This window comes from Emys orbicularis, chromosome 18 (genome assembly GCF_028017835.1).
Source record: "Emys orbicularis isolate rEmyOrb1 chromosome 18, rEmyOrb1.hap1, whole genome shotgun sequence".
NCBI classification, from domain to species: Eukaryota; Metazoa; Chordata; order Testudines; family Emydidae; genus Emys; species Emys orbicularis.
The window spans coordinates 18,680,706-18,706,172 of record NC_088700.1 but is presented as its reverse complement, the minus strand read 5'-3'; the positions used below and the strand labels follow the sequence as shown (position 1 = coordinate 18,706,172).

The 25,467-nt window shown below is 54.2% G+C and overlaps 1 protein-coding gene across 1 annotated transcript in view; it reads right to left on the bottom strand.

Moving 5' to 3' along the window:
• NIBAN2 (niban apoptosis regulator 2) overlaps positions 1 to 25,467 on the bottom strand; it is a 93,925-nt gene that overhangs the window by 7,943 nt on the left and 60,515 nt on the right. The window contains exons 3-8 of the mRNA XM_065418989.1: positions 24,864 to 24,992; positions 23,915 to 24,020; positions 20,530 to 20,697; positions 5,672 to 5,787; positions 2,891 to 2,995; positions 363 to 525 (exon numbers count right to left, since the gene is read on the bottom strand). Coding sequence (XP_065275061.1) covers positions 363 to 525; positions 2,891 to 2,995; positions 5,672 to 5,787; positions 20,530 to 20,697; positions 23,915 to 24,020; positions 24,864 to 24,992 — 787 coding nt within the window. The remainder of the gene's footprint in view (positions 1 to 362; positions 526 to 2,890; positions 2,996 to 5,671; positions 5,788 to 20,529; positions 20,698 to 23,914; positions 24,021 to 24,863; positions 24,993 to 25,467) is intronic.

Below are 25,467 nucleotides of genomic sequence, written 5' to 3'. Positions count from 1 at the left end.
GGACGGTGCCTTAAAATAAGGGAGGCTAGAGCTATGTGAACTACAGGACTGCTCCAGCACTTGGGCTCTTCGCCCCCGGGTCCGGTTTCTGGCTCCCAGCCCTAGGACAGCACTGCAGTTTGGAACGTCAGGATTTTGACTAAACCAATACAATGGGCTATTGCTGGGGGTAGTCGTTCGGGCTCAGGCTCGGAAACCCGGACCCCTCCTGAGGCCTCAGATCCCGAGCCTGGACATCTACACAGCTATTTTCAGTGCCATTGGTAAGCCCAAGACTGCAGATCCGGGTTCTGAGACTTGGTGCCGCGGGTGAATTTTTTTTTGCCATGTAGACACACCCAAAGGGGCAACACGTTTCCTACCTCGGATTTTGCTGGCTAAGTGTTCCTTTGCTGTGATGATCTGGTCCATGTCCGTGCGAATGGTGCTCTCCATTCTGGGACGCTCCAGCTCACATTTTGTCACCACTGCATCATAGTGCGCCTTTATCTGGTCATAGGCGAGCCTATAGACAGCATCCGAGATCTAGAGGAGGAAGAGGAACAGCGCCTTCAGCATCCTGATCCCACGGGGCGTCTGAGGCTGTGCTGCCGTCTGACCCTGGTGAGCCCAGGACCCTTCCTGACCTCTGTCTGCAAGGCAGCCTGCCATCTCTTTGCACCCCCCGTGACTGAGTGCTCCCCAACCATGGATATGCAGGGACGTCTGACAATAAGCTTTCTACAGCATGCACAGGAATTATGTCTGCAGCTGCCATTAGATCCCCTAACAAGGAAAGACCTGGCTATTTGAGATCTGCCTAGCAAGTCTGGTCATAGCGCAGTGGCTGGTCAGTACATCTCAGGATTCGCCGCTTCCTGATGTCAGCAAGAGCAACGGACTCCATCCAGCTCTGAGTTTTGTTCGCTCCCACCCACCCATTTCTCTTTTTAAAAACTGCTGACATTTTTTTTTCTTTTCTACTGTACGCTTGTGGTGATTTACACTGGAATCCGTGCAGACGTCTGCTGTGCACCATTGCGTTCAAATGGCAGGACTCCACCGGGATCCATGCTAGCAGATCTCAGGGCAGGAGCAAAGTCTAGGATTGTAGTTCCCGAGGTTCACGTGCCTGGGGGTGCTTTATTCATACATATTTTTGTTATGACTGCACAGTGCTACCGTATGTACAAGTTATTAATTGTGGCGTTTGGAGGAGTCTCCTGCCTGGAATTTTGTCATGCTATTATTTAGCACCTCTGGTCTTAAAGATCATAGAATCATGGAAACGTTGGGCTGGAAGGGACCTTGAGAGATCATCAAGTCCAAGCCCCCTGCACTGAAGCAGGACCAAGTAAATTAAGACCATCCCTGACAGGTGTGTTTGTCCAGCCTGTTCTTAAAAGCTTCCAAGGCTCTTCTCTTGGAAGTCTCGTCCAGAGCTTAACTATCCTTATAGGTAGAAAGTTTTCCCTTACATCTAACTTGAAATCTCCCTTTGCTGCAGATTAAGCCTATTACTTCTTGTCCTACCTTGGCGATGGAGAACAAATGATCCCCGTCCTCTTTATAACAGCCCTTACCATATTTGAAGGCCTCTCTGGTCCAGACTAAACATGCCTGGTCTTTTTTTTAAACCTTTCCTCATAGGTCAGGTTTTTTAAGCCTCTGACCATTTTTGTTGCTCTCCTCTGGACTCTCTCCAATTTGTCCACAGCTTTCCTAAACTGCGGCACCCAGAACTGGATGCAGTACCCGGCTAAGGCCTCACCAGCGTCGAGCGGGACAAATACCTCCCCATCAGGAGGAAACATTCAGCACTTCCTGAAAGCCAGGTCCCTTTAAAGTGTCGAGTTGTGCACCCAAAATCAGTCACTTGAAAGCAAGTCGCTTAGGCCAAAGTTTACACAAGATGTTAGTGGCAGAGGCAGGAATTGAACTCTGGTTTCTTGAGTACCATTCCAATGCCTTAATGGACAAGGTCGCCCTTCCTCCCTAGCGCCTGTCTCATCCTCCTGCCCCTTTCATGGGAGCAGCACAAGCCCTTCCCCACCTTGGATTATTACAATGAAATAATAATCCAATTTGATCATCAGGATTTATGCTGGAAATCTGCAATCTTCACCTTGGCCCTGGAGGCCAGACTGGTTCCCAGTCTATTTTGCTTCCCCTCTCTCATGCATTGACACAGGGCTGCAGCGTCTGGGTGGTTACGGCTAAGGGGCACTGTTTGTTTGTTTGTTTAAAGAGGTCTCAAGTGGAATTTTATAGAGAGTGTCTCATGGAAACATTTCTATTGCTCTCAAAGGTTTTAGAACAAGCTTGTTTGTATAAAACCATAGATTCAGGCCAGATTTAGCCTGTGTTGGTCTAAAAATGGTTTGCTAAATATAATTGGGACGAGCCACGCTGCTGGTTTAGCTGTGGCTGGGTGGTAGCTAGGGTGTACTTCCCTCCCCGGGGGGGATGGCCAATACCACAGCAGCCGCATGTTCTGCCCGCAGCCAACAGAAGGTAAGTGGGAGGTTGAGAAATAGGCTGTTTACACCTATGACGGGGAGCTTGATAAAACCAGCAGCGAGGCATATGGATCGGATCGCTTGTTTCCCTGCGCCCTCGGGGAGAAGGGGGTGAATCGGGGAGGTGCCTCCGAGTCACACAAGCCAGCAGGAAGCAGAGTCCAGGCACCACACCCAAGGCAAGGGGACCCATCCCAAAAGCTGTCAGAATCCAGTCCTGGATTTCCCAGCAGCCAGCACCAATTTCTGGAGTGTGTCATCCATACAGTGCATGCAAAGGGGTATAATTTCACCAGCCTCGTGCTGCAGCATTCACAGCCCCACACCGCCCTCGCAGGGCCCTGGCCTCTTACCACCGCTTCCCCCCCCCCCCCCCACACACACACACTAACCTGTATCCAGAGTCTCTGCCTCTCCTGGGCCTTGCCCTTCAGCTTGGGGCCGATCATGTTTTTCAGTTCTGGGACCAGTTCCTCCATCACCAGATTGCTCAAGACCTAGAGGAGCAGAGTGAGGAAGCTGTTTAGTGACTAGATCTCACGTGGCTGTTAGCTGTCCTTCCACCGCTGGGCTCTCTGCTCTCCCCGCCTCCCGACCCATCTTCTTCCTCGCAGGCTGCCCGTTCTTCTGAAGATCCATTTCGTTCCCAGCCGGGAACTTCCTCCTTCCCCACCCCCATGATACGCAGCTCCAGACTCTTACGTGCCACCTTCCCCTGTGCACCTAACGCTTTGTTCCGTGGCTATGATACTTCCATCTAGATCAAGGCCCACCATGAGGGCTCTTGGCATGAAACGATTTCTCCGTAACACATGCTAACGGCCTCCCTCCAGCAGTTCAGAAGCGCTGATGAAGTGCTCCCCACACTTTTCTAGCAAAGAGAGCCGCTTTGGGCCACAAATCCTTTTCCGAGGCCTTAGCGGCATCCGGGCCCCGTGTCCTGACAGAGCACCGGGAACAGGTTCTGTACGGGGAGTTGCTTCCTCGTCCCGCACAAGGGTCTTTCGTGGCTCAGGAGGGGCGCTGTGCCGCTCAAGTCTGAGTGGAGCGCGAGACGGCGCTCCGATTGCTAGCTAGGATGGCTCCATCAACCCAGGAAGGTGGACGGTCTCCTGAACAGGCCCCGCTGGAGACATCTGCTGGTGGATCCACCCTGCGCATCCGCAAGGACCGCAAGCCAGTTTCCGATGGAAGGGGCTGGCCGGACGTGGTTGTGTGCACATGAAGGACGTGTGCGCGAGAAGCTAACGAAGATGTTCTCCCACCGCCAGACACAGGGAGCATCGAGATTAGAGCTCTGGCTCAGAGTATCTGCTCACGGTCCTCTCGGGGAATGGGAGTCAGCGCATGTGCAAGCTAACCCGGCCTTTGTGCCTGTGGCAGCCATCGGACACACTGCCCTTTGCATCTCTTCCACGTTCCCATTGCATTAGGGGGTAGGCGCTCACAGAATCAGTGACAGTCTCTGCTTGGCTTAGGTCCCTCCCTCCCGGAGGTTTGGCTCGTTTCCTCCATGTCCAGCCTCCTGCCCACCTTCCGCTCGGCTGGGTTCCTAAACCCAGGCATCGACCCGCCCCTCCCCACCACCTTCCTAGTCCCAGCTGAGGCCTCACAACTGTTCACATGTGGGATTTTGGCGCTCCGCCCACTGGCCGCCTCCGCCCTACCAAGGGGATCATATTAAAATGCATCACGCGAGTCCGTAAAGCCATGTCCTTGACATCTGAGCTCCAGTATTTCACAGCCTGCCAGCGTCCCCCCCCCCCCCGGGGATTCCAGCGCCCCCCTGACGAGGATTTCTCCCCCCACCCCCAACCAGGAGATTCCACTAGACACTGGCGGGGAAGGGAGAGAGAATATTTCCCCTCACATTAACCCTGGGAACGGTGGTATTTGCAGAGGCCCAGCCAGCTCCCTGAGCTGTAACCAGCTGCGGCTGGAATTCCAGCCGGCCAGAGCAGCCCGACTCCCCGTGGAACGCCCTGGGAGGGGTGCGTGTCAGAAACGGCTTTTACCAAGGCACCTTCCTCTTTCTCAATCTTCTCGTAAAGGGCGGCCAGGAGCGGTGCCTGTGTGCTGGGAGGGGTGAAGCAAGGGGGTGTCAAGGGAGAGAGGAGGGGCGCAGGAGCATTTGGGGTACCAAGCCCTGCCTTAAGCTTGCCAGCAAACGTGCCTTTCTTCCCCCTAGCTTACCCTCCATGCCAACCCAGCCCCAGGAGATGGTTTAAAGCCAGGTCTTCATGGAGAGCCAGATGCAGCATCTGAGCAGCGTTTCTTGGGGAAGGGCATAGGCAGTAAACTCCCCCATCAAGATACCAGCTTGGGCACAAGCTTCTCTTCCCAAGTTAAGCGTCACTCTTGATGTCTGGGGAAGGTTGGGGAGTGGGGGGGTCACTTGTTAAAAGGTGGCTAAAGCCGATCTTCCTAAAGATGTTTCCTCCCTTTAGGGGGGGTAACTAGGACCCCAAAATGCAGCCCTGTCTGTGGAAAGGTTGGGCAGGGCATGTGAAGGCATTCAGCGTCCCCCAGGACCTCCCCAACCAGCAGACGCCTTGCCACGGCAGCTCGGTGATGAAATCCATTCATCCCTCTCTCACGCCAATACAACTCCCACCAGCAGAAAGAGAAGTGTCTACAAGAGGGAAGACACATTTGCAAGCTGGGCTGGAGATCAAGGGTGAATAGGCTGCAGTGGGCCTCTAGCCATCCAACAACACCAGGCAGAGGTGGAGAAAGGGCCAGGAGCTGCCATGACCTCTACCCTAGCATAACACCCACTCAGCAGTGACACAGGGCTGGCACGTAAGCAGCATGCACGTCCCAGGCTTCCCCCCAGCTCTCCCTGGAATAGCGCCACTTCCCCCAGCCTGGAGGGTTAAATGACTAAGCCAGCTCTCCCCAAGAGACCAGCTGCCAGAGCAAAGGCACAACGGTTTATCTCTTCGGGGGGGACGTCAGATGGGCCACGCCCTGCAATGCAGCCAAGCCTCAAGGCTTTGGAGCGTCTAACCCAGCAGGGATGCCAGCTCCACAGTCCCGCAACCCTGGGTAATCTCAATCCATCCAGGAGGCTGATTTGGAGGTGCCCAACCATCCCTCTTCTGGCTGGGGTCAGGTTATTGCGGGAGAAGCAGCCGTGCGGCTCTGGGCCCGGGGACCTCTCTCGCCCTCACCTGGACCTCGTTGCCACAGAGCATGTCCCAGGTGCCGTACTGCTCCTTCGACTGCCGGTACATGCGGACGGCATCCGTAAAGGCTGGGGCCTCCACCTTGGAGTCCTCTGGGATCCCTGAAGGAGAGAGAGTTTATTTAGGCTCGGGGAGGAGGGTGGCACAGAGGAAGCCACAGCAGATTTTCCTGTGATGCACTCACAGCTTCGGTTACATTCTCTTCCCCTGCCGTGACTCACGCCGACAGGGACGGCAGCCCTTGCGGGGAGCTCACAGTTCCCTGGGACTGGAGTAGTGTGAGCTTCCCGCTCCAGCCAGAGCGCCAAAGCCCCTTCAGAGGCCAATAGCGCCATTTAAGGCTAATTGAGATGGGCCTGGACCAAAACCCCAGATCCAAATACCCCCAAAAGCCCTGGGGACATTTCAGATCTGGAGTTAAAATGCGGCTGCCTTATATTGTTCCCCGTACTGCCTCCGAGTGGCAAGAGAATCGATATAGGGCACCATACACCACCACCATTGTCATGTGACCAGGGGGATCCCACAGCACATAAAAGGGGGAGGAGGGAAGAAAGAAGGTGCCTGGGCCTCGCCAGAAAGATTTCCTATTGGCATCAAGTAACTAAACCCCCGCCCGCCCCCTGAGAGCTCTCCCGAGGCTCAGGGTTAGACAGACACCTGGAGCACAAGCCACAGGAAGTGAGGTCGAAAGGAAATTAATTACTAATCGTGGGGAGGGAAAGGAGAGAGTGGTTTAAAAAAAAAAAAAAAAAGTATGAGGCAATGGATGAGTCATGGGCAACATGAGGTTCCCAGCCCAACCCAGTGTGGGGAGGTGGGGACACCAATACCACTGCAGCCTGCTCCACTCCCACTGAGATTTCAACTCCATGATTCACAGCAGCACACACCACAGTGCAGACCACGGGACGGGAAGAGGACTAGTTGATGGGGGCTGGGGTGGCAGGGAGGTGGCATCTTTTTGCATGACTCCCCCCGTCCCTGGAAGCCAGAAGCCCCATCTGTAGATGGTTGTCCATGCAGGGAAGGGACTGGTCTGAACCAGCAGCTGGGGCGGTTAACGGGGGGTTAGCTGGACTTTGAGAGGTACCAGGCTGGGGGCAGAGAGTTCTGGGAACTGATTTGCATAACCCATTGCAACACCCAGAGACCCAAGAAGAGGAGGCGCTGGCGCGAACCTTTCCAGAGCTATTGAACGATGCTCCAAGCAGCTGAACCAGCTCCGGAGCTGGGGAAGGTGAGAGAAGCGAGGGGGCTGGGGACACAAATTGGCTGGTTGCCAAGCATTCCATGCCAAGTACAGGGGTCCCATTAACCCTGCCCTGCCTCTCTGCAGTCTGCACTGGGATCTGCAAGTCTGGAACTTGCTGGGAAGTGGGGCAGGGGGAGTTCACCTCTGGGTAGCAAAGACGCCGGAAGCCTGATGCATTAGACTGCATGTGTACTTCCCTTCTGGCTGCCTTGGCCAGCAGTAGAAGGAATGCAGGATGTGACGGGGACTCAGCACAAAGTCTGGGTCTCTGCAGTCTCCTTGCTTGCTGCAAGCCGGCTCTGCTTGTGTGAAATCCTGAAAGGCAGCCTCCCTCCTACTCTGCCCCCTCGGCATCGTGCGCAAGTTACAGATGCCACCGCATGGAATCCAGGCAGTCACAAATGCAGCAGAGGGATTCTTAGGGCCAGGGGCAGCTCTATGTTTTTTGCTGCCCCAAGCACGGCACTCAGGCAGCCATCGGCGGCGTTTCTGCGGGAGGTCCGCCGGTCACGCGGATTCGGCGGCGGCAGCTCTGCGGGTGATCTGCCAGTCCCGCGCCTTCGGCGTACCTGCCGCTGCCGCAGGACCGGCGGACTCCCGCAGAAATGCCACTGAAGGCTGCCTGACTGCCACCCTCACGGCGACCAGCACGCCGCCCCCTGCGGCTTGCCGCCCCAGGCACGCGCTTGCTGCGCTGGTGCCTGGAGCCACCCCTGCTTAGGGCAGCCGAACTGGGGAAAGGACCAGAGGCCACAGCTAGGGAAATGGAGGAGAAGAGGCTAAAACAACTCCTGTGTAGATAGAAGGAAGCGAACACACACACACACACACACACACACACGAAATGCAGATCAGCAACTCCCACCTGACAATACACGCAACAGCAGCAGTTTTCCGAGTGCTAGAGCAGAGGCTAGGACCTTGGCCAAGAAGAGGAGCCAGGGTAGTGTCAGCTCAGTATATCCTAACATTCGTGCGTAGTGCCAGGGTGTTCCCGGCACTTTTCACCGAGACTAGAGCAGCAGGGTAGAATCCGGGCCCCGCAGACATCAGTGGGAGCTTTGCCACTGCGGGAGAAATCCTAGCTGTGCTAAAGTCAGCCTCTGCCCCAAGACACAGACACTGAGGACCCAATAAACCCTTTAATCAGGGGCAGGAGACACTTGCCCTGGCAAGACGGGGGGGGACAACTCAGACTTTAAGGCCAGAAGGGACCATCACAATCATCTAGTCTGACCTCCTGCATTTTGCAGGCCACAGAACCTCACCCACCCACTCCTGTAATAGACCCCTAACCTCTGGCGGAGTTACTGAAGTCCTTAACTATTGATTTAAAGACTTCAAGTTACATTTACTCGTGTTCAAACCAGCAAGTAACCTGTGCCCCGTGCTACAGAGGAAGTCGAACCCCCCCCCCCCCCCCCCACCCCAGGGTCTCTGCCATTCTGATCTGAGGAAAATCCCTTCCCAGCCCCAAATATGGGGATCAGTTAAGAGGAATCAGCCTCCCTAGGGATACAGATATCTGAGCGCCCAGATGGATCTCAATGGATGTGGATTCAGATTCTAGGACAGAGTCGAAGTGCATTAGTGTCCTACGTGGTTTCTAAAGTACTCTCAGACCAGAAACTCCAAGTCCCCAGCCTTGCTGTGATACCCACAGACACGGGTTTGGAACAGGACCAAACTACAACAGTTTCCAACATGTTACTGCTTCACATAGCACACCCCCTTCAGGGCTCTGCGGGCCCAGCTTTGCTCCTGCAGCCACCAGCAGCCCTGAGCTGGAATAGAGCCCCATCAGTTTCGATCTAGCCACGTTCCTAGGGCTAGAGCACTGGGCTGGGTTTATTCCTGGCACAGACACTGGCCTGCTAGGGCACTTTGGGCAAGTCAATTCACCTCCCCACCTCAAAAATAACAGGAGTACTTGTGGCACCTTAGAGACTAACAAATTTATTAGAGCATAAGCTTTCGTGGGCTACAACCCACTTCTTCGGATGCATATCATATCCCCACCTCAGTTTCCCCATCTGTAAAATGGGGATATGGATACTGACCTCCTACGTAAAGTGCTTTGAGATCTACTGATGAAGAGAACCATATAAGAGCTGAGAATTATTATTTCACAAAGCCAGGCCATCATTGTTAAGGCCCTACCAATTTCACGGCCATGAAAAATGTATCAGGGACCGTGAAATAAGCCCTTCCCCAGGAAATCTGATCTCCACCGTGCTGCTAGAAGCAACCCAGCCGAGGGTTCCTAGCTGCAAGTTCCGGCTAGGCTGGGGAAGGACAGGACTTGTCCTTCCCCTGCATGGCCGCTCTCGGGGGTGGGGGTGGGGGGAAATCAGACCCACCTCTGAGTGCCTCCCCATGCTGTGGGAAGCTCCAGCGTTGGGCAGCAGCCCGGGAGGTTCCTGCAGCCGGAGGAGGCTTGTGGAGGTGGGTCTGATCTCCCCTCGAGAGCGCTGGGGAAGGACAAGTCCTGTCCTTCCCCAGCCTGGCCGGGACTAGCAGCTAGGAGCCCTCGGCTGGGGCTCTCCCAGCAGCACGGGGCAGATCAGACCCACCTCCACGAACCTCCTGCGGCTGCAGGAAGCTCAGCAGCTGCTGCCTTCAGATCCCAGCTCTGAAGGGAGGGTGGCAATCCCATGACCCCCCTATAACAGGTTTGTGACACACACACCCCACGGTGGCCCCCTTTTAGGTTGGGGCCCCCGCATTTACAACAGCCTGAAATTTCAGATTTAAACATCAGAAAACATGAAATTTACCAGTTTTCCAATCCTATGGCTGTGAAATTGACCCGAACGGACCGTGACTTTGGTAGGGCCCTAGACATTGTGATATCTGGGTGATGCTCTTATTACAAGCAACCAAGGCTAAGATTATTCCTTTGGGTGGTCACAACAGCAGCAGTATCTTCTGCAAGGATACAGCCAGGCGCCTGGTTCCACTGTTATTACTGGGGGGTGGGGGTGGGGGGGGGGAAAGCTAAATCCACTGAAACAGTTCAGAGCAAACGAAAGCAAATTCCTTCTAAGTGTTTTGAAGCAACAACTGTCGTAAACGGAAGACTGCAAAAGGGGGTCGGTTTTATATTAATGTAGTAGCAAAAAAAATTCCTAAAAATCTTTGAAGTTAGACTCCATGGTCCCCGTCATTTCTAAAATTTGACTTTAATTTAAAAGTCCCAATGTAAAAACGGCAAGTACTCAATGCATCCTGCTCCTCGGGTGTCAGACCTACCTGCAAAAACCAGTTTATTTACTTTTCATTCCGGTTAGCCCTGCAGCGCCTGGAAGAGCCAGCCGGATGCTCGTGTGACTCATGCATCCACACCAAAATTGCTAACTAAGCAGCTACTGCAGAATCTCTGTTGCGATCTGTAAGCCAGGGAGAACCTAGCTGCATATTCGCACCCCAGGAAGCGCATGATGGGTTGGCAGTTAAGAGGGGGAAAAGAAATCACAAGGTATTTTTGCTTGTGTGCCGAGCATTTATCTGGAGCGTGGGCAGCACAAACATGGGAAACCACAATGCCGGTTTTTAATCAAGGGAATTTCAAGATGATCTTATTGAAACACAGCTAAAAGATTTAAGATCATAAGGGACCATTATAATCATGTCGTCTGATCTCCTACAGAGGACTGACCCCAGGGAGTCCTGGGCTATCTCCTTTAGAAAGTCATTCTGTTACTGGAATCTTTGGTTTTATTTGTAATAAAGCCAGGTCACCAATGCAGCTGTGGCATGTTTAAATGTGCGCCCCTTTAAAACCAGAGTGTTTTTCAGGGCAGGGACTGTCTAGTTCCGAAGCCTGTTTGGGGACTGAGAGGAGAGCAGGTCAAGGCAGAGCTGATGATTTCTGCCTGACAGCCAAACCAGGACACCTGGAACGGTGTTTAGAGTAAACAGCAACACAGCAGGGTAATGCACTAACTAGCCTCTCCCTTCCAGTGACTGAGGTTCACAACACAATATAGATCAGCAGCGAAGCAAGCTAGACGGGCACCCGCCTACTCCCCCACGTGGGTGTCTGGCCAGACTTACTGCCCAGGTGAGCGCAAGTGACAATCTGACCAGGAACGGAGTAGCCAGGGACGCGGTGCATCAGAAAGCTGGACGAGGCTGAGGAAGCGTGTGCAGCACCTGTTCAGAAAGTGCTGTGTTCTAAGCAGCAGCAGCCTTCCAGGTAGAATGTGCTAATTCGCCCCAAAGAATGCTGGGTAAAAGTGATCCCCTTCCATGGGGTAGCTCCCACCTCCAGGCAGATCTTACTCCTGCTGCGGCCAGGGCCACTCTGGGGGCCTGGGGCAGAATTTGAATCAAGACCACTGCCCCCTGCACTGTCAAAAACATTAGTACTGATGGGATACCCGGAGGGGTGGGGGGAGCTGCAGAGAAAGACCGCCCAGCATGCACCCTACACTGGTGGCTCCTGTCCCGCGGGCCTAGCCCAGCGTCCTGCTCTGCAACCTGGCACATGGTGTCACAGTGCCACTCAGGTTTGGCTCGGCCCCCAAACCCACGTGGTGCTGTGGCCCCATTCACCAGGCTGCAAAGCCACACATTCAAATGCAGCCCAGCGGCTCTTCATCATGCGAGGACAAAGGGACAGCCCAGCAAACCTGCATGGTGCAGCAATCCAAGCACCAGGTCGCAACGCCACTTGGTTTGGGGACCCTCTCAACAGGGGGGGCTGAGGCAAATGACCCCTTTTGTCCCCCACCCAACCCCGGCCAGCTCTGGCTGCAGCTAAGTAAATGTGGAGTAAGACAGACCCTTTCCTCCAGCCCGAGGTCTGTAAGTAACCCTCCTGCACTGGTAAGTGCCAGAAACAGGTTTGACGGGGGTATGGCTGAGCAGAGCTGAGTGGGGTTTGTTCCCATCTCACAAAAATTTGAAAATTTTGAAAATTTCTCTGCCACGGAGGAGGATAAAAGTCAAAAATATCAACAATTTTCAAATGAAAAACTCCTAAAAAGCTCCATTGGGGTTAATCAGAAGGTTTCTTTTAGATAATTTCTACAAAAAACAAAACAAAACTGGTTTTGACCCTTTCACGTTCATAATTTTTATTTTGCTGTAAATTAGCTTCAGTTTCTGAACAAAAAGCAGTTTTGAACCAGAAAAGTGGATTTTTTTTTATTTCAAAAGCATCAAGAGACGATTTCCCAACTTTTTCAACTAAAGGAAGTTCATCAAAACAGACCCTTTCCTGCAAGACGGTTCAGTCTTGACAAATCTGCATTTTTGGAAGAAAAATGCTTCAGGCCAAAAAAAAAAAAAAAAAAAAAAAATCAGCTCTATAGACAAATTTGCCAGCAGGCCCTCCCCACCACTCAGCCAGGTTCTTACTGCTGGCTGCTTCACAACAGAGGGTCGGTTTTGTTTCTATTAAGATTGCCCAGACCAGGGTGGAATAAATGATTAAAGAAAAAAAATCCCCTCATTGTTACTAATGGGGAACAGTTCCTCTTTCGTTAGCAGCTGCTAATTATGGCTCTTGGGCTCTCTCCAGTTATGTTTTTGTGTCTGGTTGGCAATTTTCCCTAAATCCAGGGAAAGTGGGAAAAGCCCAGGATAACGTAGGAGTGTAGGGAACGAACGCCAGGCCTAGGTGCCTGGAGTGCAGCTCACGTAGCTGGATGGTCTTGCGGGTTAAATCAGAGCAGACCCAAGGCCTTGCAGTCCGAGCCTAGATCCAAAGTCTGCAGCTCCAACAGCCCCTTGCCCAGATTAACACAAGTTTACTAGCTCTGGTCGTCGGAGATCTCCAAGCACTATGAGGAACTAGGGTGACCAGATGTCCTGATTTTATAGAGACAGTCCCGATTTTTGGATCTTTTTCTTATATAGGCTCCTATTACCCTCCACCCCCTGTCCCGATTTTTCACACTTGCTGTCTGGTCACCCTATGAGGAACCCTAAGGCCCTCGCCTTTGAAGTAGGCCAGCTGATCGGACCTAGGACAACGCTGCCTGCTGTCCGCCTCCGCCATCACCCCAGTTACGTACCCACCAGCGATGGGAATTCTTCACTGTGGGGATGGACTAGGGAGGCGGTATCAAGCTGTCCGAGCACAGCAGTTAATGAGCATTGATTACAAAGACAGCAATGCGCCCGCCTGGCCAGCTAGCTCCCCAATGTTCCCTTCTTGCCCTTCCACTTCCCCCTTGGCTTAGGGCCCTGAGAGATACCAGGGAACAAAGGGCCTTTGTCAGTCGGGCAGAGCATGAAGAACAGCACTAGGTGGGAAAGGAATTCCAGAGTGGGGTGTGTGTGATAAGAGTTGCCAACTTTCTAATCACACAAAGCCAACACCCTAGCCCCGCCCCGCCCCTGCCCCGAGGCCCCGCCCCCCGCTCACTACATTCCCTCTCCCTCAGTGGCTCGCTCTCCCCCACCCTCGCTCACTTTCATTGGGCTGGGGCAGGGGCTTGGGGTGTGGAAGGGGGGTGCGGGCTCTGGGGTGGGCTGGGGCTGGGGATGAGGGGTTTGGAGTGCAGGAGGGGGCTCCAGGCTGGGGGGTGGGGCTGAGGGATTTGGAGTGTGGGAGGGGGCTGCGGGTTAAGCCAGGGGTTGGGGTGTGGGAGGGGGTTGAGGGCTCTAGCTGGGGGTACAGGCTCTGAGGTGGGGTGGGGCCAGGGATGAGGGGTTTGGAGTGGGGGCTCCAGGCTGGGGGGTGGGGCTGAGGGATTCAGAGAGCAGGAGGGAGCTGCAGATTGAGGCAGGCGGTTGGGGTGCAGGAGGAGGTGAGGGCACTGGGGTGGGGCCAGGGATGAGGGGTTCAGGGTGTGGGAGGGGGCTGGGGAAAGGGGGTGGAGTGCAGGGGGTGTGAGGGCTCTGGGCTGGGGCCAGGGATGAGGGGTTTGAGGTACAGGAGGGGGCTCCAGGTTTGGGGTTGGGGGGCTCAGGGCGGGGGCAGGAGGTTGGGATGCAGACTTACCTCAGGCGGGCTGCCTGCCTGTCCTGACACCGCGCTGTGCATGTCCCGGAAGCAGCCAGCAGGTCCAGTGCTAGTAGGCTGGGGGGCCAGAAGGCTCCATGCGCCAATCTCGCCTGCAGGCACACCCGCCCCCCAGCTCCCATTGGCTGGAGTGTGGAGCCGGTGTTTGGGGTGAGGGCAGCGCGCAGAGCCCCATGGCCCTCCAGCCTAGGAGCCGGCCCTGCTGGCCTCTTCCGGGGCTCAGCGCAGTGCCAGGACAAGTAGGCACTAGCCTGCCTTAGCGCTGCAGCACCACCAACTGGACCTTTAACGGCCCGCTCAGTGGTGCTGACCGGAGCTTATAGATTCATAGATTCTAGGACTGGAAGGGACTTCGAGAGGTCATCGAGTCCAGTCCCCTGCCCTCATGGCAGGACCAAATACTGTCTAGACCATCCCTGATAGACATTTATCTAACCTACTCTTAAATATCTCCAGAGATGGAGATTCCACATCCTCCCTAGGCAATTTATTCCAGTGTTTAACCACCCTGACAGTTAGGAACTTTTTCCTAATGTCCAACCTAAACCGCCCTTGCTGCAGTTTAAGCCCATTGCTTCTTGTTCTATCCTTAGAGGCTAAGGTGAACAAGTGTTCTCCCACTTCCTTATGACACCCTTTTAGATACCTGAAAATGCTATCATGTCCCCTCTCAGTCTTCTCTTTTCCAAACTAAACAAACCCAGTTCTTTCCGCCTTCCTTCATAGGTCATGTTCTCAAGACCTTTAATCATTCTTGTTGCTCTTCTCTGGACCCTCTCCAATTTCTCCACATCTTTCTTGAAATGCGGTGCCCAGAACTGGACACAATACTCCAGCTGAGGCCTAACCAGCGCAGAGTAGAGCGGAAGAATGACTTCTCGTGTCTTGCTCACAAGACACCTGTTAATGCATCCCAGAATCATGTTTGCTTTTTTTGCAACAGCATCACACTGTTGACTCATATTTAGCTTGTGGTCCACTAGAACCCCTAGATCCCTTTCTGCCGTAAAAGCTGCCAGGGTCCCTTTTCGACTGGGTGTTCCAGCCGAAACCCGGACCCCTGGTCACCCTAGGTGTGACTGATGGCCTTTCCCCTCCAGAGCCGCTTAATGAGCAGCAAATTCCAGCCTGGCCCCAGGAGGAAATGCCAAGAGAGAGGGTGAGCGCGGGAAGGGTGTGGAGAGATGCATGTAAACGCCATAGTGTGCCTGTGCCAGCAGGGCCTCACCCCTCGCACAGCCCTGCCAGCTCCCCATTCCCAACCTGCAGAGGCCTGCGATGGAGCTAAACTTTGCCTTGCAGGGACCTGTCGGAGCATGAACAGGGGAAGCTGGGCTGGAAATTTTAAAAAGCAGCTAATATCTGCTGAGTCAAGGGAGTGGGGAGAGGAGGAGGAGGAGGAGCAGCTGCTGCTCTGAGCACCTCCATCCCTGGCAGATTATCACAGGCAAGTGCAATGAGACACCAGGGAGGATTATAAGAGTTGAAATCTGACCCACAATGTCTTAAAGGGAAAGGGACCTGTTTGTTCAGCTAAGACTGGAAAGCTGACGATTATGTTCTGGCAGCTGGCAGACAGACAGACCTGCAGTAGACCGTGAGCAAGTGCACTAGGGGCTGAGCACAGGCCTGGGAGATCTAATCCCAGCTCCAGCACCCGTTTGCTGTGGGACCCGGTTGGGTAAAGTCATTTCATTAGTTGTATCATGGCAGTCCCTAGACCGCACTGTGCTGGGTGCTGGGCATAAGAGACAGTTTTTACACGAGCGGACAATCAAAGCAGACAAAGGGTGGGAGGGGGAAAACCAGAGCCACGGGCAGGGGAAGTGACTTGCCCAGAATTGCACAGCAGGTAATTGGCAGAGCTGGGAACAGAGCCCAGATCACCGGGCTCCAGGTGCAGTTCCTCATCGGCTAGGCCATACCGCCCCTCCCGGCCAGGCCATACCGCCCCTCCCGGCCAGGCCGTACTGCCTAGGGTTACCATACATCCGGTTTTTCCCGGACATGTCCGGCTTTTTGGTAATCAAACCCCCGTCCGGGGGGGATTGCTAAAAAGCCGAACATGTCCGGGAAAATGCCGGCCGGGCACTTCCCCTCCCGCGGCTGCTCTGCTCCTCCCCTGACTCTTCGGCTCTGTTTAAGAGCCGAGCGCTACGGGCTTTGGGCAGTCCCCATGCCTCCGGACCCTGTGCCGCCGGAGCCCGGGAGGGGAAGTGCCCGGCCGGCGGCTGGGGTCCGGAGGCATAGGGGCTGCCCGGAGCCCGAGCGCTACCGGCTTCACGGTTTGCCGGGCAGACCTCCAGACCCTGCGCCCCCGGCTGGGCGCTTCCCCTCCCGGGCTCCAGCTGCGCTGGGGAAGCGCCGGCCAGGGGCGCAGGGTCTGGGGGCTGCCCGGCAAACCGTGAAGCCGGTAGCGCTCGGGCAGCCCTTTTCGCGTGGCTGGGAGTGGGAGGGAGGAGGGGGCGGAGTCAGGGCGGGGTTGGGGCGGGGGCGGGGCTGGGGAATGGGCGGGGCCAGGGCCCAGTGGAGGGTCCTCTTTTTTTATTTGTTAAATATGGTAACCCTAGTACTGCCCCTCCCGGCCCACCATCTTCTGGAAGAGGAACAAGTGTCTGAATCCTGCACGCGACTCCCCAGCCTGCCCATGAGCTCCACTGAGAGGAGTTTTCTGTTGATGAAAACAGCTAAAATCAAATTAACGCTATTTAGTGCCAAGTGATGGGGAATTTCAGGACTCCTGGAGGTGGGTGCGAATCACGCTCCAAGTACAGGGATGTTACTTGCAGCCCTCTGGCAGCCAGACCTCAGGTGGGGTGGGCAACTGTTTGAAACAGTGGGAACACTCCTGCAGTTTAGACTGGAAGCTCTTTGGGTCAGGGACCATCACCAGGGGCATTTCTCTGTCCTGGCATTCTCCCATATAAACACGTTGCAATGGGTGTATTTACCACCAAAAAAACCTCTACCAAAACAGGACACTCCACTACACACGCTTCTCCCTTTGTGGAGAAGACAAGAGAACAAACACGTGACAGATGCGTAGTCACATAACTTACTGCACTGCTGGTAGGTGCTCAGATACTACAGTGGTGGGCACCTTTATAGAATAAAACAGGGACAGCACCTGGCTGGCTGATGGCTCTGTAGAGAGTTTTATATGGACTACCATGAGGCTACAGGGCACAGTGCTGCTGGAGGTAGCTACTTGTGTGTGAGGCAAGAAACAGAGGCTCTGACCACCAGGGGTCATAAAGGATTGAGCAAGGCTTACAAGTAGGGGGCACTGGTTCTGGCTGAATGATCTATAGCAGAGGTCCTCAAACTGTGGGGAGCGGAGGAACGTTTGGGGGGGGGTGCGGCTGGTCCCGGGCCAGCCCCCACCAGTGGCAGGAAGGGAGCCCCACCCAGCCCGACACTGCTCCCAGCTCTGCTCCGGCCCCGCTCCCAGCCCTGACCGTGATCTGGCTGTGGCTCTGCACCTGGTCCCGATCCCAGACCCGCCCCCAGCTGCGGCCTTCTTATCCCTGTCCACGGCCCCGCTCCCGCCCCGGCTCCAGGGGGCCATAACCCTGAAAAGTTCAAGCACCACTGATCTATCGCAAAGCAGGGTTATGTTCTGCCTCCCTGGCTGGCCTCCTCACATTAACTGGCGGAAACCAGGTGCTCTCTGCTCACTGGCCTGCAGCCCCTGCTGGTATCGATGTGACACCCACGCTGCAGGGCTGAGATGACGTTAATCCCAGTTTATGCATAAATTGCAGGGCTGTAAAACGCTTCAAGGCTCACGAAAGGCGCATGGGCTGCTCCAAAGCAGCTAATTCAATTACACAGTAGCACTGATTCTCCGCTTGCCTTTCCAGTCCTCCCAGCAACCACCAGCCCACCCAGCTCCCCATCCCCTGAGACCAAGTGCCACGACACCCTGTCAGAGCATAGAGACAGCTGGGGGAAAGAGGGGTAAAGGACAGGAAAGTGGCTCTTTAAGACTGAGCTTTGATCAGTTTAATTACCCCTTTGGGTAGAAAATAATAATTAAATCTCGACGAGCGGCTTGCCTTTAACAAGCGCTTTCCTAGCTGGTTCACACATTGTTGGCTATTGAAATGCTTTGTTTAAACTCCCTCGCAGCGAGTTCTGGCTCCCCTTTGTCAGTTCCTGGGTGATGGGCCCTCAGCACAGGTTTAATAGCCACAGGCAGGTGGGTTCCAGGAAAGAGCACAGAGCCATCGGAGCCTCCAAGCCATTTCTCTCCTGGACTGTAGGGCAAGGACATCAGTCAACCTGTCCCTGCCCAGCCCACCCGGTGCAAATCAGTCTCTCTCCTCCTGCACTTTAACCCTTCTGGGATCTGAACTCCATATATCACAGGCCTCACTCCAAAGTTGGTGCTGAAGAGCAGAGGTACCTATGGGCCCCCAAACTCTCCTTGAAGAGGTCCTAGGCCTGGTCAGAAGGAAGGAAGGAATCTCTCCCTCTGCCCCAAGTCACCCACCAGATTCCTCACCCTGATGCTTATATATATGGAGATATACCTATCTCATAGAACTGGAAAGGACCCCGAAAAGTCATCAAGTCAAGTCCAGTCCAGTCCCCTGCCTTCACTAGCAGGACCAAGTACTGATTTTTGCCCCAGATCCCTAAGTGGCCCCCTCAAGGATTGAACTCACAACCCTGGGTTCAGCAGGCTAACGCTCAAACCACTGAGCTATCCCTCCCCCCCTTAACAGGGCCATTCAGTATCTGGACCTCACAGGGTTGGGGTTTTTTTTTTTTTTTTTTTAAAACATCCTCACAGTCTGGAGTCCAGACAATGTCAGGCCAACTAGTCCTGCTTTCTCCTCCGACTCTCACCCTGCCCACAGCTCCTGAGGGCACCTTCCAAGGGAAAGATGGTTGGTCTGGACAATGAAGTGCAGAACTCCATGTGGTTCAGCTCCTGTCTGAGCATAGAATGCTCCGGGACCTAGTTCTGGCATCACCTAGGGCAGCGGCAGCTGGCTTAAAAGAAAAGCTGGTCTAATTTGCAGATGCCTTAAGATGTGCTCAGTACACCACAAGGTCCTAGCGATTGTGGGGCTCTGGCAACAACGGGGTAGACGCCCCATTTCTGCCCTGGCCTTTCATCCCTACCCTCTGGATCTCACTGGTTGCCACCCAGATTTGGACCTTTCACTGTGTCCAACTTCAGATCAAAAGTGCTGAGTGAAAAGGTGGGCGTTTCACGGTCACCCCTGCAAACTCAGTCTGGGATCCAAGAGCCACGCTGGATCCTTTCTGGCATGAAAAGCACGTGAGATTCTGCCATCTGAAGCCATTCAGGCTCGGCAGGAATCCAGCTTGCTCTCCCAAAGCAGTGTTAACTCTGCAGAGCAGACAGGAATGAAAGTAGTAACATCCCAGCCACCTTATTGTAGCCAATCGAGTCAGCAGAGGTGGCTCGTAATACCCAGTGGCAGCTCAGAGGAGTAAGAAGGGGCCCCTATCAGTGTCACTGTTTAGACCAGGCTCTCACGTAAAGTGCATTTCCATTAAGGAGGCTGTCAGAGATCCTACTAAATCCTGAGCCACAAGAGCCACCCCCTCCAACTCCGCCTTAAGTGAGAAAACGGCCATTTTATCCAAAGCAGCAGCACGTGCAAGCTGCTATCACAGGGCAACCAGAAGAATCCAGGAACATGCCGGCCAGCCTTGGATGCCTAAGTGACAGTTTTGGAAGGAGCTCATTCCCTTTAGGAACAGTTTTGGTTATGAAGGGGTTTTCTCAAGGTCATTGGGGACATTCGCATGAAGATACCAGGTTTAACTTGTGCCAGATCTGCCGACTTACCCGATCTCTCCCCCACGCCCCTTTTCATCTTCTGTTCGCACCGCAGACCCAATGCAGCTAGGGGGGAGAATGATCGATTCCGTCTGGACTCATGGATCAACCCCCTCCTGTCCAACAACCAAAAACATCCCACCACCCTCCCTCAAGCAAAGTTTTACCCCAGAAGAGAGGAACCCGAGACTCCAGAGAGCCCACTAGGGACTTGGTTACGGCTCTCGATTTTACACGGAGGATGCTCAGATACTGCAGTGTTGGGCAGCCATATGGAATGACCCAGTAAGTTCAAATTCTTACACCACTGGGGCTGCAAGCCTGCACCAACAGACTGAACACAGACATGGCCGGCAGGGTCTTTATTAGCATGAGGAAGGAAGCCCCCGGCTTGACTCAGCTCTCAGGATTACTTATTTAGATTGCAATATCACCCAGGAGGGCCAGTCGTGGCCCAGAACCTCATTGCGCTGAGCGCTGAACACACACACAAAGATACACGCGCACGACGGCCATTTAGCAAACACAAAGTGTTTTACTTTTAAGCAGAGCCCGTTTGACACGGAAGCAGCAGAGACACAAAGAAGCCTGGAACCCCCACAATGGCATTTCCTAAGAGGCTCGCGTCTCAGGGCCAGACGGCACTTGGGGAGGGAACAATTCTGATCTTGCATGTATTGCTAGTAACACCACAACATTCACAGCTTCCCGGGGACAGGGGATGGGGAAGGAGGAGACCAAGACGCACAAGGTCCAATCTCTCAGTAGGAGGCCGCAAGCCCCGCACTTACCATTGTTGCAGTGACGCACGCAGTCCTGGAACACCGCTCGCCACTTGTCCTGCTCCTTCCCGGTCATCACGCAGAAGTAGTAGTGACGAGAGTACGGGTGCCAAAGGATGAGAGGAAACTGGGTGGGGCACTTGAGGATCGGGGCATTGCCGGATTTGGGGGCTGTCCCTGATGAAAGAAGAAAGATTCCAGCACACACCTGTGACTCGAGGGAACACTGCTTGGAACTGGCCGGGCAGGAGGCCCACATTCTGGATCCAAATGCAAGCGTGGGTGAAAGGTGTCAGGTTGAGTACCATGGAGATGGATGCCTCAACAGCCTGACCACAGAGTGGCTTCCTGCACTGCCCCGCTAAGGGGGCTCAACCCAGACCCGTCATATGGGACCTCAGGGGAGGCCAGTCTCCAGGGGCCATTCAGTGCGCTGCGGAGACTGCCGGTAAGGGGCCAGTTAGCTCTAAGTGGGTGCTGCTACTGGACCAGACTCTCTCTCAGTCTCACAAAGCCCTGCCCATACCATACTGCATTTTAATCCAAGGGGGAATATTTCCTCTCATCTCGTTACTTCCAGCCTCCACTTTCACCGTTTGGTTGCATCCCCATTCTGGGTCTTTGTGTGGCATCAGCTGGGAGAAGCCCCAGCCGTCAACGGGGATGTTTGTGTTCCCGGGGCTGGCACGGGAGTCACACCTAGTCAAGGGCATGGCAACGAGGCCTCCATCTAGATCTGCCTGCAGCACAGCTCCACCGGAGCTTTGATGAATCAGGGTCAGTGGCATTCCTAAATCAGCTGCCCCAAACTAAGATTGAGTGAGGGGGGATTTGATAGTAGCCTTCAATTACCTGTGGTGGCAGATGACAGAACAAGGAGTAATGGTCTCAAGTTGCAGTGGGGGAGGTCTAGGTTAGATATTAGGAAACACTATTTCACTAGGAGGGTGGTGAAGCACTGGAATGGGTTACCTAGGGAGGTGGTGGAATCCCCAACCTGAGAAGTTGTTAAGGCCCAGCTTGACAAAGCCCTGGCTGGGATGATTTAGTTGGTGTTGGTCCTGCTTTGAGCAGGGGGTTGGACTAGATGACCTCCTGAGGTCTCTTCCAACCCTAATATTCTATGATTCTAAGATATGTACTTGCCCTAGTTTCCATGTGCTCCAGAACTAGCTCTGGAGACATCCCAAACCATCCCCCATCCCCCTTTTGCCTGAAGTCGAGGTGGTGATCCAGACTACCCTTCCTGTTCTCAAGGAGCATCACAGCAACGTGGTCGCCCACTGGAAAAGCAGTAGGGAGTGACAGGCCAAAACCGAGGGGGCAGCTCCACTGCAAAGCATGAGTGGAGTGGCCAAAAGGAACAGCCGCAGGGAGCTTGAAAGAGCAGCTGAAGGGCCCTTGGCATGTGCCACTGGATGACAGATCACAGGAAGACTTGTTTTAGCTGCCGCGGAGGGATGGGTGATGGGCAGCTGTGCTCCCACCTGGAATCACCAGATTTTGTTAAGGACGAGAGTCCCGGAGGAGAAGGAAGCAGTAGGGGAAGCACCCACATCTGGCAGAAAGAAAACCAACCAACTAGAAGCAGATTTCCTGCTGTGGCGTTTAAGAGTCCCTTTGACAAGGTCAAACCCATGGGGGTAAGCGCTTGCCTGACAGCGCACAGAGGACGGGAGGGTCTCAGCCCGTGGGCTGGGAGCACGTCTGCACGGTCTCCGTAACGCAGCATTTAGATGCAACCCGCAAACACTTTTCACAGCAAGGGCAATACAGCCCAGGGTCCTGGCCCCATAACCACCAGCTCCTCCACCTGTTTTAGGGACATAGGTTCTATCCGCATGGGGTTGACCACTGGCCCGAATCCAGCGCCCCCAACCAAACCCTGATACCCCTTTAGGAGGGAAGCAGAACCCTGCCATAGCGCATTGCGCTCTGGTGTGAGGAGAAACTGCAGAGCCTTGCAATTTGGCAGGCTGCTCAAGGAGTTTTATGCCTTATACAATGGTACCCTCCAGACGGCTGCGTCTGTCCTGCCCTCTGTACCAACCACTGCCCACTCAAGAGGGCTCCCCTGCGGTCCTGGCTCATACGACTCAGAAAGAGGCTCTGTTATCCCATTGGGAATGTGCTATTCCTGGCCAGCTTCCTTCAGCCGGACACCTTTTGAGCCCCCTGCTCCTGCTGGAATCTTCTCCCCCTCCTCCCTGCCCACCCCCGGAGCTATTTTACGCACGGGCGGAAGGACACCTGAATCAGACTCTGTTTATTTACACACCGCTGTGCTGAGGCATTTTTCCGCAAGGCGCAGCTCAGTCTGCACCCTGCAGCAGCAGCAGCTCTGCTCTGAAGAGAGATGTTCCCCCACAGACCCCCTGGAGTGGGAAGGCAACGTGTTCTCGCCAAGGCATGGGGAGGGTTTCTACCAACTCCCAACCCCGCAAGCCTGCTCCTTAAAAACTAGGTCATTCCATGGGGTTTTAGAAATCACCAAAGGTTAACCTAGTTTTAAAAATCGGGGGGGGGGGGGGGGGATCCATGCACATAACCAGAACCAGGACTGCCCAGTGATGCTGCAAGCGGGTGGCTAGCAGGATGGCCCATCTGAGTCGACCGAAGCCAGCTCGTTTCGAGATTGTAGGGGACGAACTTGCAGTGATCAGATATTCAGCATTGCTCAGTTCCCAACCTGCACCTAAGCGCTTTAGAAAACCTGGCACTGAGCCCTTGAAAACGAGCCCTCTTTCCACCTCCCCCCGGTTTTCTCCTCCCCCCGCAGCCCCCTCACCGCTCTCTAAACAAGAGGATGGGAGGAGGAGACTTGGCCAGAGGTTTCTCATTTGCTAAGTGAAACGGTTTCAGAGAAATCAAGTGGCCAGCTCTGGAGAGCAGAGGCTCGAAGTGACAGGCTCCCTTCCTGGAAGGGAGCAGAGACAGCACAACAAGGGCCCTGGGGAAACAATCCAAACTGCATTCTCAAGGAGCTGAGCCAAGGAGGGTGAGAAGGCATTTGTGTGGGAGGGAGCCTATGCCACACAAAGGAGTGTTCATGTCTTCATGGTACAGCAAGGGACACCGGATGTTTTCACTCCTCCCTACCTATACTTTGTCTCCCCGCTACTTCCTTTGGAGCCACCTCTCTGGCTCCTCTATTCCTCCCTGTGAAGAACACTGAAGCCAGGAGCTCAAAAGGGGACCAAGATCACATGTATCCATGTCCGCCTCCAGCTCCTGTCCTATAGATGTTGGAAAGCATTCTGGGATAGCAGGAGAAGGGAAACACACACGTAAGCCAGCCTGGAATAATAGAGGGGCCTCCGTTATCCCACCCTCCCCCTTGCACCTGAACATGCAGAGCATCTGGGAGATGAGGTCATCAACAGGGTGGACTTACCTGGTAAACTGCTATTGACAAGGTCAAGATACTGGTCCAGTGAGGTGAGGATTTTGTAGCCGGCACTGTTGAGGACTATTCGAGGCTGAATCCCTCTGTCATAGGCCTAGAGAGGAAGGAGAGTCAGTCTGTGGGAGCGGTTCCCAAAGCTGCTTAATCCAGGTTCCATAACAAGCTCATGTCTCTGAAACCCTGTAAGGCAAGACCTGTGCCTTGCTCCTTGCCCTCGTTTTTGACACGGGTTAATACGCTAAGGCTTGCCCATACTGATCTTCTAGCGTCTGATTCTTGTGACGTGGCTGCGTGTGCGTGGGGAACCTACTGTGGATGTGGGATACTCACTGGTGTGAAAGGTAACCAGGTCAGCAGATGCCTGCAGCCTTGCCGGAGGATTGTGATGGGGGAAAGGAAGTGGTTGTCTTTTGATACGTCTCCCACAGAAGTGCAATAAGAGAGACTGCTCCCTGCAGGGGATGTCCCATGCTGGAGATCAGTGGGCTCCAGGGCATTCTACTGCATCAGGGGAACACAACATCTCAAGCTCAGCCGTCCCCATTGGCGAGGGAGTGTCCCAGCGCTCAGGACTGCTCTTCAACGGGTGCAGCAGCCAAAGGAAGCCAAGAAGTTGTTCAAAGCTTTCCTTTAGTTCCCCAGCTCTGTGACTCCAGCCTGGTTACTTAAGTCCATTTCTCAACTGGAGACACCGGACGTGCTCATGGAGGCCGTACTTTGAAGCACTAAGTGCACTGAGCGCACTGGCTAAGTGTCATTCATGCGCAAGAGCTGTTTGAACAGCTATTGCTGAAGGCTCCTCGATAGGAGGAGAGCTGCTCTAAGGGGTACATTCCCTGGCAGGCGCTACCTGTGCTGAACAGGCCTCCTGGACAAAAACACCCACCACAAAGCAGAGAGGGAAGGGGAGGGGGTGGAGAAGCAGCGAGGGCCTCACCAGTTTGTTCTCGTACAGCACCAGGCCGTAGTTGTGCGGCACAACGCTGAAGCGGTTTCGCCACTTCTTGTTTTCCTCCACGTATTGGAAGAGGTTCCCCGAGATGATGACGCGGTCCTCCAGAGGGACCTGCACAGCACAGTGAGTGGAGGAGGAAGGAGAATTGATGGTACGTTAGAGAAACCAAATTCAGGGGAGCCAAACCACATATGCCAGCTGGGGATCTGGCCTCTGGCCCCTATGCCAAAAAATGCTTAGCTCTTATACTGCATGGCATTTTCTACTTATAGCTCAAGAGCTAGGTAAGCATGATCCTCATTTTTTAGAGACAGGGTGGAGGCAGAGAGGCAAAGTGACTTGCCCAAGGTTACACAGCAGGTCAATGGCAGAGTTAGGATTAGAACCCAGGCCTCTTGATTCTCAGTCTGGAGAAATACCCCAAAGCCTAGAGCTGGAAGAGTCCAGTGGGTGCGAACGAACACCTCATACATCACACTTGCCTTCAGAATCCTCATGCTCATTACATTCCCCCTCCCGCTCCAGAAAAGCGCATCATTCAACTTACTGATCTGTATCACAGTAGCGCCTAGACCCCAATACAGAT